The 18,603-nt window shown below is 37.0% G+C and overlaps 1 protein-coding gene across 1 annotated transcript; it reads left to right on the top strand.

Moving 5' to 3' along the window:
- The first annotated feature begins 6,551 nt into the window (after positions 1-6,551).
- Positions 6,552-18,401, top strand: LOC107567097 (toll-like receptor 13). The gene is made up of 3 exons (XM_016252709.1): positions 6,552-6,566; positions 7,406-7,465; positions 18,012-18,401. The coding sequence occupies exons 1-3, from the start codon at positions 6,552-6,554 to the stop codon at positions 18,399-18,401; spliced, it is 465 nt and encodes a 154-aa protein (XP_016108195.1).
- The last annotated feature ends 202 nt before the right edge of the window (positions 18,402-18,603 follow it).

The raw sequence follows: 18,603 nt of genomic DNA, 5'->3' as shown, positions 1-18,603 counted from the left end.
TTTTTCAGGCTTTTGAGTCTCTACTGAGCTGCGTGACCTCAGTTGTTCATCATAAGTCTCTGAGGAAGAATGGCGTGGTCTCAGTTGATCACCGTGCCGTCTATACACAGTGCAGGGTTTCTGCAGGATTTTAAAGCTCAAATTTAAGACCTTTTTAAGACCTGCACAAATAAAATTAATACCATATGAGCAGGTTAGGGCAATGTCTATAGTACCATATTAAACTGTAAAATTACTGTAAAAAGCATAACTTACACAAAACCAAAAAGTTTTAAAAAATGATAAACTTTACATTTCTGCCTTTAAACCATTTTTAAGAAAACAGATGAGTCAAAAGTATTCATTGTTATATTAATTTAAACAATTATTATCAATAAATTATTATATAAATTAAATAACAAAAATTAGGGGTGTGCAATATTGACAAAAAATTATATCTCGATAATTTTCTGGGATTTTATCGATAACGATAATTAGACAATATTTTGCTGAGGGTGTTACTGTGCTGACAGCTGACTCCTGAATTTTTTTATATTCTTCATATTCTATGTGTTCAGTTCACAGCAGTGAGAAATTAAGTTTTTCCAACAAGTTTTATGGGCATTTTTTTTATCTTTAAGCCATTTTTTCTAAAAGTGTGCACCATCTTTTGAGTCAAATTCTTGCATTTGGGCTGTTACCAAGCTAATGAAAATCAGTATCAACAAAATTGATCTTTGCAATGCAGAGGAAACACAGAAGCTGCATTAGAAGTGTCATTTAGATGCATTACACACTGTTTAATGCAGCTCAGAGGGACATGAATGCATTTAACCTGCAGTTAAAAATGCATAAATAATGTTTTGATATTTTAAACATAAAACATTAAAAACTGATGTTTGAAATTATTTAAAAAATGAAAAGGTAACTTAAATGTGAAATTAAAACCGCCAGTAGGTGGCAGCAAGTCACTGTTAAACTGCGTCATTGCGATTGAACCGAATCATTTAAATGGGTGATTCATTCCGGAACTAAACAGCATCCTGTTGCTCAGAGACGCAAAACAGCGCTGTGGCTGTGTTTGGAATGATTTTTTGTTGGATATATAGAGCAAAAACAGGCAATAGCCTATAGTTTCAATAGCCTTATTGATTTTATACAATAGTTCAATAAACAAGATCACATTTGTAATCATGCTGACTTTTGGAGAAAAAACGGCACTTGAAATTAAATAAATATATAAATATATATAAAAAAAAACGCCTTCCGTTTCCACTATACTCTCTCTCACACATACATACATTCTTCTCTTACATACACATATTTTCTTCAGACATACATACATTCTATATATATATGTATGTGAAAGGAGAATGTATGTGTGTGAGAGTAGAAATGTATGCATGTGAAAGGAGAATGTAAGTGTGTGAAAGCAAGAATATATGTATGTGAAAGGAGAATGTAAGTGTGTGAGAGTGCTAGAATGAATTATGGCTTGTACGGCCCCTCATAGTAGACCATGCATATCGCACACCCCTATTCGATTTTTATAATGCATTGTCTTCTTATCAATCCACCAGTTCACATTTAAAGCGTATTAGCAGGGTAAAAATATGGGTCGATTTTCGCATTGGTCTGAACTCTGAACAAAACAACAGTTTTATTGAAAATGCTCATTCATTCTCTGACAGCAGGTGGAGCGTTTGGTAGAAATATAACTGTTTCCCTGGTAACGGCAGAACACAAAGCAGCGCAGCACCGGACTTTGAATGTGCAGCGCTCATGTTTATTTAATGAAATCATAACGTTAGCCTTTTGAAGTTTAATCGTCACATTCAGCCAAATCGCAATTCTGGTCTTTCCGTCCCCAAATTTAAGACTTTTTTTAAGACCCGCGGAAACCCTGCATGAGATGTTCATTCATGTTTATTTTGCATATAAACTAGTAGTAAATAGGAAGAGATGATCGCGCTGCTGTTTGAACTGAGGTGTTTATACAGCGATCTGTCACGCCACATCAAAGAGCGTCAAAACGGCATTGTTTGAATTTCCTGAGAAAAATTTGACATAATTTGAAAGATGAGTCTTTGTTTTTTATCAAAAGTAACAATATATAAAACTGGAAGTTTCCAATTAAGTTCCACTCGTGCAGTGATTAAAACAATCTATTTGCTCGGTACACATCCCAGATAGCACACGTACGTCTGCAAAATGTCTGTTAAAGATTGCTTCATCTGGAAAGCATCTGCTGTGTACAAACATCTGATAAATGTCATTTTATCATAAAGACATTTTCTAAACATCTGTGTATTGCAGATGAGCAAACTCTCTAAAAAATACGTCTTGCAGATGTAAATGCAGAAGTCAAACAGACGTCTCCGTGATGTACGTGTGCTTGTACCAAACCAAAAGACCAAATACATGTACCATTACACCCCTAATTGTGACACATTATTACAATTTAAATTAACGGTTTCTATTGTAATATATTTTAAAATGTAATTTATTGCTGTGATCAAAGCTGAATTTTCAGCATCATAACTCAAGTCACATGATCCTTCAGAAGTTATTATAATATGCTGATTTAGAGCCCAATTATTATGAATTACTTGATTATTATTTTTGAATTTTTAAATTGTAATAAATTTGTACAGTATTAATGTCTTACTGTATTTTTGATCAAATAAATGCAGTTTTGGTGAGCAGAAGAAACATTCAAAAACAATACAAATTTGTAATTATTTCAAAAATTTGACACCCAGTGTGTATTATGGGTATTTACAATTTTCTGCATTTTAAATATTGAATGTTTCACTGTTTTGCTTGCACAAAAATAGTAATATGTTAGTCTTATAATAAAACAGAAAATAAATGTTGTAGCATTTGGACCACAATTATTCATTATATTTAATGGATAATTCAGCAAACCCCCTCGCCCAAAAAAAGCAAACTATGAGTTAAAGGTCTGTGGGCAACCCCCAAAGAGCAACTAACACTTCTAAAAGGCAGAACAGGCCTCTGGCTACCATGGCAAGCAATAACAAATCATCTGATAACACTTGTTTCATTGCTGAAATGAATGCGGGCAGAGCAACTCTCACTCCATTTCCCCATAGGAAAGAGACAAAATTCCCAATAAAAATGGACTATACATCATATACACCTATACACCTACATATACATCACTCTCGCTTGAAGTTTAAGGGAAAGCGTGCTTTTTCTGTAGCTGGTCCTAGATTATGGAACAGCATACCTCAGGACATCCAGATCGGTGCCCTCCCTTCCTGTTTTTAAATCATGGCTGAAGACATATTTGTATTTCTTGGCTTTTGGATGAATGGTATTTTATGTATTGTAATGTGTACTAAGTTTTGTTATGGGTTATTTGTTGTTGTTTTTGTCTGTCTCTTTTATTTTCTTACTTCTTTATAGTCTCTACTGTATATTATTTGTTTGTGTTTAGCACTTTGTTAGACACTAGTTTTTAAATGTGCTATATAAATAAAGTGACCATGACCTTGACTTTGTTATAAAATACATCACAAACACACAATAAAGAGATCATAAAAGTATTACATTTACATTTAGCAGACGCTTTTATCCAAAGCGACTTACAAATGAGGACAATAAAAGCAGTCAAAACTAACAAAAGAGCAACAATATATAAGTGCAAATGTCAAGTCCCGGTTAGCCTAACGCAGTACACGTAGCAAGGTATTATATATACACACACACACACACACAAAGAAAAACAAGTAGATAGAATAGAAAAAATAGAAAGCTAGTATTAGTTTTTTTTAAATAAATAAAATAGAATATAAATAGATAAAGTAGAATTACAATAGAATAGAATGTGCTAGAGTTAGAGGGTCACATAAAGATGGAACAGTATTATATTTTTGTGCTGTAATCCAAATCTTCGGAAGAATTTGTGCTAATAATAAAATCTATTCAGGACCAGTGCAGGGCCAGTTATTGGCAATTAATTGGTTGAGACTCAGGACAGTTATAGCCCTTGTCTTTAATCCAGATCTTAGAATTGTTAAGATGGTTGTATCTTTAATAATCAATGAACAATCATAATGACAAAAAGCAGAAAACATAAATATAATGGGTTTGCAAACATCATAGTTTGAGATTATATACAGAGAAAAAAAGGCACAATGACAAAGTTAAATATCTTTGAATAATCATTATATTCATATAATCAATGCATCAAAATATTGCATTTGTTGTTTATAAGCCGGAGGGATGAAACAAGAGTTAAATTCAACAAGAAAAAGAGGGAAACAAAGGAGATTTAAGCCGGTTTTGCTTGTGGATGAAACATTTTCCACAAAAAATAAAGTAACAACATATTCAAGAGATAATGATTTTGGGTTTTCGTAATAAAAAATAATATATTTAAGGATTAAACTGTGGGTCATATTAGTAGGGTTAAATTTTTTTTTTTTTAAATCAACCCAAAATGTATTGGTTATACTACAATCACAATAAAAGGGCAGCTGTTTTTTCAACAAGACCACAAGATGAGGAAATTTCATAAACATCAAAATATTTACAGAGAGATCAATTAAACCTGTCGCTCGTATCTTTAAAGTTGTTGCACTTGTTATAACGTCTTAAGTCACATAACGTCAACATGGCGAATGATGCCTGGATCGCATTCATACTTAACGAGATTTGGCTGAAAAGTAAGTAAGGGAAACAGGTAAATTTAGCTCAAAGGGAATTATTTATGCTAAATTATTTATTATTATTATAATATATATTATTTATTTATTAAGGGAATTTGGACAGAATCAGTGTTTTATATGGCTGATCAACTGAATCGGCCATCGATCCACTGAACGGGCCGTATAACATCAACTCTGCAATGGATATTAATATCCAAAGTATAGTGAAAACACTATTTATTAGCACAGTAACAAGATTGGCAGTTTAAGACATTAACTTGTAAGTACAAAACACAAGATACTTCTCTTTTCAATATAATTAAAACTTTATTGGACAAATCTAAGACATTAATTAATCTAACACAAACACACGCACTCACACATTCACACAAGTTGCAGAAAGTGAGGAAAGAATGAGTTTAAGAGAGTGGAAATGTGAAATCCCAAGTTGCAGCAATATATGCAATTTCTTAGACCTGAACAACCATCAATCATTTAATTAGCCTCTATTGAGAAACTCATTGCGAGGGTTATTCAACTTTATATTAAATCCACCAGTTCAGCTAGAATCTGGAGGTTTCACTTGCGTTTCCGGTGTTAGGTGATTTAATGCGTGGGTTAAATCTGTTGGGGGTTCCCTCCGGTGGCATCATCCACTGAAAGGGGGTTTCCCAAGGTTGTTGATTGGCTGGAGGTTTAGTAGTCATTCGAAGTGACGTCTTGGGGAGCCAATCGTTGGGTGTTGGCTGAAGAATTATGCAGAGTTGTGGGTTGATTGAAGTTTTGGCAGCACTATTGAGGTCGAACTCAGACATGGCTTTGCAGAAAAACTCATCTCAGAACACGAGACTCTCAATGGAAAATAAAATAAACTTAAGTAAAAGAAAAAAGAAAACTATAACTGACAAACGCAAACTGAAAGGACTGGGGCTTTTGAACACAGGATAATTGGGAAGACACAGGTGCAAGGAATGACTAATTAAAGGGAACAAGGCACACATGGGGATGAAAACACAACTAAATGAGTCCAGGGGCGTGACATTACTCCCCCCTCCCGGAAGGTGCGTCCTCACACCGTAGAAACATCATGGGGAGGGGAATGGCTTGGGAGGAGGTTCCGGAGGAGGACGGATATCCGGGAGGAGGCCGGCAGACAGAGATCAGGGGGGCGACGAAGGAGGGAGGAGCCAGGGAGAAGACAGGAGGGACCCGGAGCAGGAGGAGCACAGCAGGACCCAGGCCACAGTCATAACAGCAGCCCACGGTGGAGCCGACGGTGGGAGGAGCCATGGAGGAGGGATGGACGCCGACTCCAGGGGGCCAACCAATGGCGGCGGAGCAGGTGGAGGAGGAGCCCGTGGCGGAGACGGAGAGCCAACGAGCCAGGGGGATGCCGAGGATCCGGGGGCCAGGGTGGAGCCGAGGGCTCTGGCGACCGAGGCGGAGCCGAAGCGACTGAGGCCCTTGGCAATTGCCTGCTCTGCTTTTAGCCCCAGCCCTGATTGTTGCCCTGTGTAATAACATCAATATGAACTGAAGTGATATCGATATATCGGCCGATATTCTTTGTGTATATTATAGTACAGCACCAGTCAAATGTTTGGACACTTTCCCATTCGTGTGTCCACACATTTGACTGGTACTATATATAGAATACAGTGTATACATAAACAGAATATATACTGTATACATAAACAATTTTTTTGCAATGATCACTCAAATGTGATGATCAAACACTTATAATGATATGACGTAGATTCAAAGTTTCAATGGTTTTCCATAGACTTAAGCTTCAAAAGCGTTTCATCCAGGTCGCCAGTAGCAAACAATGGAGCACGCTCTGCTGGAAAAACTAAGTAATCACACCTTTTCAAGCATTTTCCAGGGGGCCAACCAATGGCGGCGGAGCAGGTGGAGGAGGAGCCCGTGGCGGAGACGGAGAGCCAACGAGCCAGGGGGATGCCGAGGATCCGGGGGCCAGGGTGGAGCCGAGGGCTCTGGCGACCGAGGCGGAGCCGAAGCGACTGAGGCCCTTGGCAATTGCCTGCTCTGCTTTTAGCCCCAGCCCTGATTGTTGCCCTGTGTAATAACATCAATATGAACTGAAGTGATATCGATATATCGGCCGATATTCTTTGTGTATATTATAGTACAGCACCAGTCAAATGTTTGGACACTTTCCCATTCGTGTGTCCACACATTTGACTGGTACTATATATAGAATACAGTGTATACATAAACAGAATATATACTGTATACATAAACAATTTTTTTGCAATGATCACTCAAATGTGATGATCAAACACTTATAATGATGTGACGTAGATTCAAAGTTTCAATGGTTTTCCATAGACTTAAGCTTCAAAAGCGTTTCATCCAGGTCGCCAGTAGCAAACAATGGAGCACGCTCTGCTGGAAAAACTAAGTAATCACACCTTTTCAAGCATTTTATGTGTGTTATATGTTCTGTAAAAAAAATGTCATATCGGCGGCATATTCGCTGATACCGATATATCGGCAACAGCCTCATATTGGCCGATAATATCGGCAAAACGATATATCAGTCGGGCTCTAAATAACATAGGCTAATATATCCCTTTTTTATGCTATTTTACCGAGATGAGTGATAGCTGCATAGTTACCATTTATCTTTTGCACATTTTCCCTCTTCTTTTTTTCCTAAATTGGACGATTAATCAAATGCTGATTAATCATTAGTTCATGTAAAAGTGATATACATTCAGTTGCAGTTCTCAGTTGTAAAATGCAATAAACTTGCAGAGGAGAGCAAAAATTATGAATTAGACTCTGTACACTGTACAAAAATATAAACGCAACACTTTTGTTTTTGCCCCTATTTTTCATGAGCTGAACTCAAAGATCTAAGACTTTTTCTATGTACACAGAAGGCCTATTTCTCTCAAATATTGTTCACAAATCTGTCTAAATCTGTGTTAGTGAGCACTTCTCCTTTGCCGAGATAATCCATCCACCTTACAGGTGTGGCATATCAAGATGCTGATTAGACAGCATGATTATTGCACAGGTGTGCCTTAGGCTGGCCACAATAAAAGGTCACTCTAAAATGTGCAGCTTTACTGTATTGGGGGGTCTGGGGGGGTCCGAAAACTAGTCAGTATCTGGTGTGACCACCATTTGCCTCACGCAGTGCAACACATCTCCTTCGCATAGAGTTGATCAGGTTGTTGATTGTGGCCTGTGGAATGTTGGTCCACTCCTCTTTAATGGCTGTGCGAAGTTGCTGGATATTGGCAGGAACTGGAACACGCTGTCGTATACGCCGATCCAGAGCATCCCAAACATGCTCAATGGGTGACATGTCCGGTGAGTATGCTGGCCATGCAAGAACTGGGATGTTTTCAGCTTCCAGGAATTGTGTACAGATCCTTGCAACATGGGGCCGTGCATTATCATGCTGCAACATGAGGTGATGGTCGTGGATGAATGGCACAACAATGGGCCTCAGGATCTCGTCACGGTATCTCTGTGCATTCAAAATGCCATCAATAAAATGCATTTGTGTTCGTTGTCCATAACATACGCCTGCCCATACCATAACCCCACCGCCACCATGTAAAATGCACCTGTGTTCATTGTCCATAACATACGCCTGCCCATACCATAACCCCACTGCCACCATGGGCCACTCGATCCACAACATTGACATCACCCACACGACGCCATACACGCTGTCTGCCATCTGCCCTGTACAGTGAAAACCGGGATTCATCCGTGAAGAGAACACCTCTCCAAAGTGCCAGACGCCATCGAATGTGAGCATTTGCCCACTCAAGTCAGTTACGACGACAAACTGCAGTCAGGTCGAGACCCTGATGAGGACAACGAGCATGCAGATGAGACTGTTTCTGACAGATTGTGCAGAAATTCTTTGCTTATGCAAACCATATATTTTTGTTCAGTATATATAGAACAACACTGCCAGAATCAAATAGCTAACTTGGAGTTTATGTTGGCATTTTCTGTCTAAAACAATGCTACCCAGCTGGGAAATGATTTCAGGTCAAAAATACTGTAGTTCCTAAGAATGCTCTGAACGATCAGCCATTTAACAAAACAAGCTTAAAATCACATCATTTTTTTCACACATGGTCTCTCAACTTCCTGATTACACCTTTATGATACTTTTTTTTTTTTTTACCCCCACAGAGCTATGCTCGGGGTTCAAACTTTCAATACTTCAGAGAGACTGTTGTGGTATGGAGGGTAATTTGACTTTTACAATCAATAGAAAACGAGTGGGACAGATGACAGAAGTTTCATCAATTAAGCCATCCTCACAATTTCTTTCTCTGTCCCACTGTTTGGTGTAAGGATAAGGATAGGATGTAAGGACGTTTCAGGGCAGCAGTGATAGACAGAATGAGCAGATTCTGAAAGATAGATTTGCGTCTGATGGCGAGGAAATGGATCATACTGAGGCATGCACTGCTATAGATGACTTAATGTTCATTCTCTCTGACTGGGCCTCTGAGTTTAGCATTTCCCTGGTTGCGCTGCAACAGCAACAAGTTCACCATCCCTCTCTGCCAAAAGATGGACGAACATTACTTAAAACTAAAACAACAGACTGTTCAATAATGTGTGGTCTGTTGTCCCAGATAGACATTCCTTTAAATTACAGCTGCATTTTGATGGTCTACGACAAGAGCAATTGATAAGCAGATTCTCTGAAATTGAGGAAGCCAGTTCCAACTCTGGTCTTTATTCAATATTATGAATCAGAACATATGGAAGGAGCAGTACCACAGTTTTTCATGGGAGATGTAAAACAGTCTGAAGTGTTGTCCATCGCTGGTGTGGTTATAAAAACTTCAAAGAGAGATTACTGCATCAGAATACACAACAGGTTGATTTTGGTTGAAAGAATTATTGTTGATAGGAGAGTGGAAGATATTGTTGGTTGAGAATTTAGATATCAGGAATCATTCTTTGAATACTCATTTGACTCTAAGGAGTTGGGAATCTTCATGGGTTCTAATTTGTCCATGACTGTAAAGCATTTTCAGGTAGTGGAGAGTGTAAGTCAGGCTGCCATTTCATGACAAGTTTATGACGGCTCATCTGCTGTTATACACAACAGGTTGATTTTGGTTGAAAGAATTATTGTTGATAGGAGAGTGGAAGATATTGTTGGTTGAGAATTTAGATATCAGGAATCATTCTTTGAATACTCATTTGACTCTAAGGAGTTGGGAATCTTCATGGGTTCTAATTTGTCCATGACTGTAAAGCATTTTCAGGTAGTGGAGAGTGTGCAAAAGTAAGTCAGGCTGCCATTTCATGACAAGTTTATGACGGCTCATCTGCTGTTAGTGTGTGTGTGTGTGTGTGTGATAGAGAGAGAGATAGTGTGAGTGTAAGAGTGAGTTTTATGTTTCTGCCCCTGCTGTTCCTGCACAAGGTTGCAAAATTCAAACACCAACATGTCTGCTCTCACATTCCTGCACATTTTACCCTCTGTCTTGTGGGAACCAAACTTTATTTTCTCATACTCTATCCCAGCTGCAAATTGGGGGAGGGACACAATAAATATAGCTTTGCCAGTGTGGTTCCTTATCACAACTGATTAAGATGGCCAAAAGATTCGCTGCTCAGAGGGACTTGGAATTGATTTTGGAAGAGAGTAGCTTATGATGATGTAGAGGAAGAGGTTTCAGAAAGTGAGGATCACATTTCTGAAAATTCAGAATTCGATAGTGACTTTGAAGAAGATGATGAGATTGTGCATCGGCTAGTTCCAAACAAGACAACCCACAGGACCAGCGCGTCAGCAGCCAGCTCCAGGACCAGAACAAGCCCCTCAGCAGCTCGCAAGTGAAGAAATATGGATGCCAAACAATTGTGAAATTGAATGGTCTTCTTGCCCAAGAAATGAACCACCCTGCATGGCTGCCAATGTGATAAGGATGCAACCAGGCCAAACACGGATGGCAGTTACTCATGTGCAGGACATCGAGTCTTCTTTTGAGCTTTTCATCCCAGATTCTGGATTGCACTAATTTAGAAGGAACACATGTTGTCGGAAAGCTGCGGCCACCAGATGTCGAATGACTGGTTGGTTTACAGCTAACCTGAGTTGTAACGTGTAATTTCTGCCGTAGGGCCCGGGAAGAGACCAAATGAGTTGAGTACAACATTAGGCAATCATTAAAGTCCAAGTGATTTTATTTCTGACAGTTGTCTCGTCACACGTGCTCCAACCAAATTTTAAATAAACAAAAATAAACCAACAAAAAATACTTAAATTAATTGTACATAACATAGAAATAAAACATGCTGAGAGCAGCAAAACAAGGCATTAGACCTGGGCCCCTGGGCTAAATTAAGTGCATTTTACTTAAGTAAAATTATCTGCCAGTGGTAATAAAAATAATCTTAATGCAAATGGTAAAACTAGTCTGTTACGCGATTGACCGGGTTTGAGTCTGGCTTTGGCCAAGCTCGCTCATCTCACTTTTCCCATCACATAAGAATTTATTTTCAATAAAAATGAAGAAAATGTTCTAAAAGTACAAGTAAAGTGCCTAACGAGTGTTTAATAATGATAAAAGTATTTATAATTGCAATAAATATAATCATTTACACTGTTATTATTGCATCCTGTTAATGTACAACAATACTGAGGTGCAAATAGTAAGTATCTGCCAGTATAAATAGCATCTAATTATTATTTACACTTATTGCAAATAACTGCTACTTTTCCATGGTAAATAGAATATATCACAATTTTTTTACTAAGTGTAAATAGCATCTAGAGCTATTTGCACTTAGCCTACTGTAAATAGGATCTATCGCTAAGAAAGTATGTTAATTCAACTTAGTGTAAATAGCCGCTGCCGTATTTTTCTTACCCTATTGGCAGATCATTTGTAAAATAAGAAAAATGCACTTAAATTATTATTATTATTATTTTATATATTTATATATTTATATATTTATTGCCCGTGAGATTTCATGAAAATGAATAGCCTATTAGTTCAATAACCTTCCGTTCTCCTGTGATATTATGACAGTGATAAGAATTAAACTTGTATTGCGTCTGAAGTATGCAGACGTCTTTTTGATGGGAGCTGTTGCCATGGTGAATTGTAACATCTGAGCTCCATTGATCATGGCTTTTCATAGTCGTGGTGCACGCGCTAAACTCAGAGTCAACCTACTCAGAGTTGACTGAACTTACACAATTCAGCTGTTCTGAACCCGAAAACTCCGATTTCCCCATCTCAGAGTAAGTCAACTCAGAGTTCAAGTTTTAACTCAGCATTGGTTGAACCTCATTGAAACGGGCCCCTGGCCATGACAATTTAGTCTCACTTCAGACATACACAGATTACCAGCGTTTGGCTTCACATGCTACAGCACTTGGCCATCCATGTCCCCACTAGCCTGTCCTTACACACAGAGCTATCACTTGTATGCAATCTTCCTGCCAAACACTAGCGGATCATACCAACTATAGGGGTACATTAACTCTCATTACAAAGAATAAACATTTAGTTCAGCATCAGTGCTATCACATACACATTTAAACACGCAATCATGATCATGAATATTATCATTGGTCAAATGCAAACAATACACATTCCAAATAATACAAACCATTTCAAAGCATCTACAAACATCTCTGTCCTAGTAAATGGACTAACCACTAATTAACAGAGTAAATCTGGATATTCACGTCATCAGAACACTCCCCTCCCAAACACAGGACCAGGGGTGTATTCCAGAAAGCACGGTTAACTTACCGTCAGCTAAACCCTGAACTTTTGGTTGATTAACCCCAAACCTTGCTTACTCGAGGTATGTGGTTCCAAAAACGCATCCGGGAGTAAGTTCATTCAACTCAGAGTATGTTCCTGGTTAAGACTCAAGACTTCTCAACAGAGTGACGAATCGACGAGTCACTATGGAAACGGACGCTAAGAAAAAGTGCTCCATGCTGTTTCTTTCTTCTTCTTTTGTTCAGTGGTTGTTTACATGCTTAGTGCATATCGCCACCTGATGACGAGATGGTTGTGCAATCTTTTTTTTCTTCTTCCCGTTTAATCTTTAATCCTTGATAATATGAATTATATTGTTTGTTTGATGCTAATTATATATTAAGTCATATCAGATATGTATTTTGATTTAGAATTTAGACATTATAGAAAATGCCGATCCATGTGTGAGATGATAATATAAAATGTAATAAATAAATAAATATAATATAATAAATTAAACATTACCTTGTCATAGTGTTTTATAATTTATACAGATAACTGTTATATATGCCAATAAAATAAATATTATAACCATATTAGAATAATATATTACCTTATTTATTACTTATATTAGCGCTTCATCATTAACATATATATATATATATAGTTTTTTTTGTATATATATATATATAATAGGCTATATTACATATTGTAATATTATATAATGTTGTGCGCTATCTGTCACGCCCACTGAAGGCTCGTCAGTAGATCACACGTGCACTGAAGTGAACTAACCCTGGAACATCTTCAGAGAGCAAGTTACTATGGTTACTTGCATATCCTGAAAGTAACCTCCGATTTTAGAACCGAAAGCTGAGGTTATCCGCTCGCTTATCCTCAAACATACCCGGGTATGTCACATAACCTGCTTTTTGGAATACCCCCCAGATAGGTAAGTTATACTATGAAATGTATTAAAGGGGTCCTATTATGCTCTTTTACCGTCTTGATTTTGTTTTGGGGGTGTACTAGAACATGCTCATGCTTGGTGGTTCGAAAAACGCATTATTTTTCACATAATTTACATTATTAAAATACCTTTCTCCCCATCCTGGCACAAACGACTTGATTAGTTCCGGCTTTGATGAAGGTCCGCCTTCCGAAAAAGAAAATATTTTGTGATTGGTTAGCTGTCCCAGTGCGTTGTGATTGACGAACAGCTTAGACGGTGTTTCAGTACTGCCACGCCCCTTGCTCCGTCTTTCAACAAAAGCTTTTTGGCGAATCCAGCAGGCACTGTACTCCCTCATGTTGTGGAAGCTGTCCTCAGTAAAATGCGCAGCACACAATAGCAAATTGGGGTTATAATGCTCAGTGACAGTTAAAAAAAAATTGCAACCACTGTTTCCTGACATCATCCGCTTTTGGAAGCCCAAACAAAGACGTTTGGTCACGGAGGTGGAAAAAACAGCGTAGTCCAAACGAGCCGTTAGCCGTAGTTCTTGAAAAGGAATTTAAAAAAAACGAAATATCTCCCTTTGGAGTGGACTTTGAGATTTGTAACTTTCTAGATCTTTTTTATGCCCAAACATACACACTACAGACTGACTAACATTTAAAAAAGTGAAAAAGCATAATAGGACCCCTTTAAACAATAAACATATGCACAATAAAAGAAATATGAAAACTTCAAAGTCTCTGTTGCATTCTTGTACTCAACTACAAAATACAATTTGAACACTAGACATGACATTGTCTCCATATACATCAAATCATAATCATAACAAACAGTAAATCAATATACACAATAACACTGTGAACTGATGTTCACGTGATGGTAACCAACGTGTTCATCATCACACATGTTTTTGGAGAGGGTGGATTCCTGATCGTTCCATCATTCTAGGTTGAGGCCAGCAGCAACACAAAGAAGCGCTGCGAAGTGTGTGGACCCAAGATGGACAGAAAAACACAATATACGTGCAAGAAGTACATATGCAACACACACACACACACACACACAGTAAATCTCTGCCCTTCATGTGTTGTATAGGCTGGTATGAAAAGGCAATGTGTTCAATGGGGCTGATGTGTCATCTAGACTGACATGGTTACTGTATGTGTTCAGCTTGTGTTGTGTAAACTGACCTGAATGGGTTACATTTCTAAAGAAGTTCAAATAAATAAAAATCAATAGTTATGAAAAACTCTTGATTATAACTGAGTTTCTTTTTTTATTATTACATTTGATTAAAAAACAAACAAAAAACGAGTAGCACTTTAATTCATAAATGTGATCTACCAAAGGTAAAGGGCAAATTTTAACCATATATGCTGTTTATATTGATTGTAATTAGGATAAAGTAAACATCTGTTATGAGTATTTGAACAAAAAATTGTTTGATTGTGTTGAATTAAAAACCAAAAAAATGCAGTGGGACACCAGACCCATGAACACTGGCTGAACAACAAAAATATGAACACCACACAAGGGTTAAGAGATTTTTGGCAGTGTTCATACAGTTCTATGGAGCATGGAATCTCTAGTTAATATTTAGGTGCACCCTTTTTATATGGTGTAAACGTTTTGGGCATTTACATTTCATAAAAATAGTGTTTTCTCAAATTGTTTTCAAATAAGTGTTTACAGTGTAATTTAAAAAGTTAAAACTACCATAAGCCAAATGACGAGGGTTTTAGTTGTCTATGTGTAATTTGTGATAATATATATTTAATGTAATATATTCAAAGATATAACAAAGTTATTCTTCAGGCCAAAGAATTTACTTTTTCCTGGGGAAGATGAGGATGATAAAACCATTTATGTCAGAAGCAAATGCAAAGAAAACTTTGGTTTCAATGGCTTTTCTTTCTTTCTTTTAAATTTAATTAAATTTTTTTTTTTTTTCAGATTTGAATGATTAACCATAGACCAAGACCATAATGAGAAATAAAGTTAATTTATTGCTCTTTTCCACCTTATTAGGACACAAATAATACGAATTTATGATTTTTTTTTTTTTTTTAAACATGACTTTTATTTTTTATTTTAATATTTGTATCCCCAAGGTTAAGTCGCCCATTTGGGGGTATAAATTGATTGAAAACACAATACTTATTTGGCAATGCATGTTACAACATTTTAGCTACATTTTTTAAACATTTTATTCTGTTGTGTTGAACAATAATTATACTGTCTGTTTATGAATATATTAGCCTACTGTATCATATCTGATACATATGTGGCATGTCTGTTTAAGATCAACTTTTTCTATATGCATCCTTATGTACTCTTTTGCTTGTACCAAATCTGATAGTCTCGCAACTTTATGACCCTTCCTAGTATATTTTCTGGAAGTTTCTGTCTTCTCAAAGATTTTTAAGAACACTTCTGTTGACTCTGATTACAACATTCAACTTTCTTAATTTCACATCCTTCTTCCTTCTGGACCTCTTGTGAATTTCTTTCACAATATAATTTATGGTAATAAGAAGTGAAACGACACAAAGCAAAAGGGGTTCAGTTCCTGAAAATGTACGAACCTTAAAATGAAAAGTAAGTTGTTGAATCAACACTACAGATGACACTGCTTTGAGATTATTTGATCTGCATTTACTGGGAATTGTTTAAAGTTAAGTGATCAAACAATTAAACAAGACTCGTGAAATCATTGTAAAAGATTAGGCAATCATTTATACAAGTTGATTTGAATTAATTCATTCTGCTTCATTGACATCACCTATTTTGATTGAGGTCCTTTCTCTTTGTACTATTGTTCCTTCACACATTTCAAATATATATATATATATTAATTTGGTGATTTGAGCTTCTCTGAAAATAACAGTGCTGTATTTTAGAGTGTTCAATCAAGGCTCTTATTTAAAGCTAGCTGCTGTGAGAAAAGGCTATAAACGATCTGCCACCTGCAGCATCCTCACATGCGATAGCCTAGTACCCGGGACAACTTCTTTATGTTTACAGACGTGACGTAGTGCCATGCTCGAATTTCCCACTAAAACCTACCCGTACCACTCAAATTAGAAAACATTATTATAAACTGACCATTGTGAATCAGGCTAAAGGCGATAGTTTTGAACACTGGCTGGTTATGTACTTGCTCAAATATTGATTTTGGATCATTTTTAACCAAAAAAAGTTACGGACTGCAGCTTTATTGAAGTATGCACAAAAAGGTGTTAATATTAATTTACTAGACAACCAGTTGCCATTGGAAAATTAAGTAAATAAGCTTCCCTCCACACCAAAAAATATAAATATACTGTACTAGTTAAAACTTAAACATAAGTGACATACATGTTTTCTCTTGTTCAGTTAACTTGTATTAAAAGTCTATGTGTAACCCAGATATTTCATATATGCCCAACTTTTATTAAAAAAAAATTTATTTGGGGTGAAAAGTATTTACTTTTAGGCAACAGATTTCCTAACATTTTGTAAGTAGAGTCACCTAATTATATATTAAAATGTTTTGTACAGTGCAATGTGCCTACAGTAATTTTTATAGTGTTTACTCAATGCACAGGGATTTTAGCAGCACTTAATTCTGTTCTGTGCCCAGTGACCTAATGCAAAGGTAATAATGATGCATCAGTTAATAAACCATTATCACTACACTTACACTGGTGTTCTCTTTCTTAGGAAAACCGAAGCTAAGAAAAGTCAACTGGATGATATACTCCATTTAAGTGGTCATATCAGGGTAAATCTCAAGATGTCTAAGAGAGAACATGGTTTGTGCTTTAATAAATACTGTAGTTTGACCTCATGGCTGCTTTACTGCTGTATTTTCATAAATCTTGTAAATGGATACTCAGTAAAGAACTGCACTGTCAGAGGGTCTTTGAAATATGCACAAAACATAAATGTGTTTTGTGATAAGAGGTCCCTGCATTTCGTACCAGGGAATATACCGGACAAAGCCACATATTTGGACATTTGGATTTCTTACAATGTCATACAGAAGATAATCAAAGAGTATTTCTCTCAACTGTCTAATCTTAAAAGTCTTAATGCACTACACAATAAGATCCAGGAAGTGGAGGAAGGAGCATTCAGCAGTTTGGTGGCTTTGCAGGAGTTAAATCTGGCCTACAACAAACTGACAGATATCTTGGGAGGAATGTTTCAGAATCTGGGAAATCTCATTGTCTTACATCTAAATGAAAACTTGATCACAAATATCAACTTCTCTGCATTTTCACCCCTGATCAGTTTAAGAAAAGTAAATCTGTCCAGAAATCATCTGAAGAAAATTAGCAAAGTTCAGCAGCTCTTTTTATTACCACAGTTACAGGAAGTGCACATTGGGAGTAATGGCTTCACCTCTTTTCACACCTCAGAGCTGTCCAACATATCTTTGAGACTACAAGTCCTGGATTTATTTCGAAATCCTTTGAAAGTGTTCAGTATCACTGCTGATATTTTCCCTCACCTTGATAATTTGGTCTTGGCTTTTATTACTGAAAACATGACATGGGATGTGCAGGACAAAAGGTATCTACAAAGTGTGCAACATCTAAATTTAAGCGGAATACAATTGCCCCTGGAGAAGATCACAGATCTCCTACAAACCTTCAACTCTTCTTTGGCCAGCCTGAGGCTACACTCTCTGGGGGATATAAAAGTGAGAGCTTTAATAAGGGACGTCTGTCTGATTTCACCTTTGAAATTTCTAGGCTTAGAAAAACCATCTGTGTGATTAGCCGTCACTACCTGGAAAGTGAGTGGTGTTCCAGAGAGATCCAAGTTGCTAGTTTCCGTCTCTTTGATGAGAAAAAAGATGTTCTCATCCTGGTATTCCTGGAGAATATTCCAAGTCATCAACTGTCTCCGTACTACAGAATGAAGAAACTAATTCAGAAGAAGACATATCTCAGCTGGCCTAAACCAGGAGAGGATACCAGAGTCTTCTGGCAGAAATTGAGAGTCGCTCTGGAAACCAAAGGCAACTCAGAAATGGAGCCTCCCACTGGCTGGAATTAAGGGGTCATCTAACTGAAGAAAATATTCTGCAACTTTGTTGTTTAACTGCTTTTATCTTTATGTATACCATTTTTTCCCTTCCTTCCTAGAGCATGATTGATTGTAATTATTTCTTCTTTTCCTAATAGACATGCATTTCTGGTTAAATCAGGGATAATTGAGTTTATATAACTTTTCATTAACAGTATTTTTTTTTGTCGTT

Source organism: Sinocyclocheilus grahami, unplaced genomic scaffold (genome assembly GCF_001515645.1).
Source record: "Sinocyclocheilus grahami isolate Dianchi unplaced genomic scaffold, SAMN03320097.WGS_v1.1 scaffold1128.1, whole genome shotgun sequence".
Lineage (NCBI taxonomy): Eukaryota > Metazoa > Chordata > Actinopteri > Cypriniformes > Cyprinidae > Sinocyclocheilus > Sinocyclocheilus grahami.
Note: the sequence above shows the minus strand (reverse complement) of the source record. Positions and strands in the feature narration are given on the sequence as shown.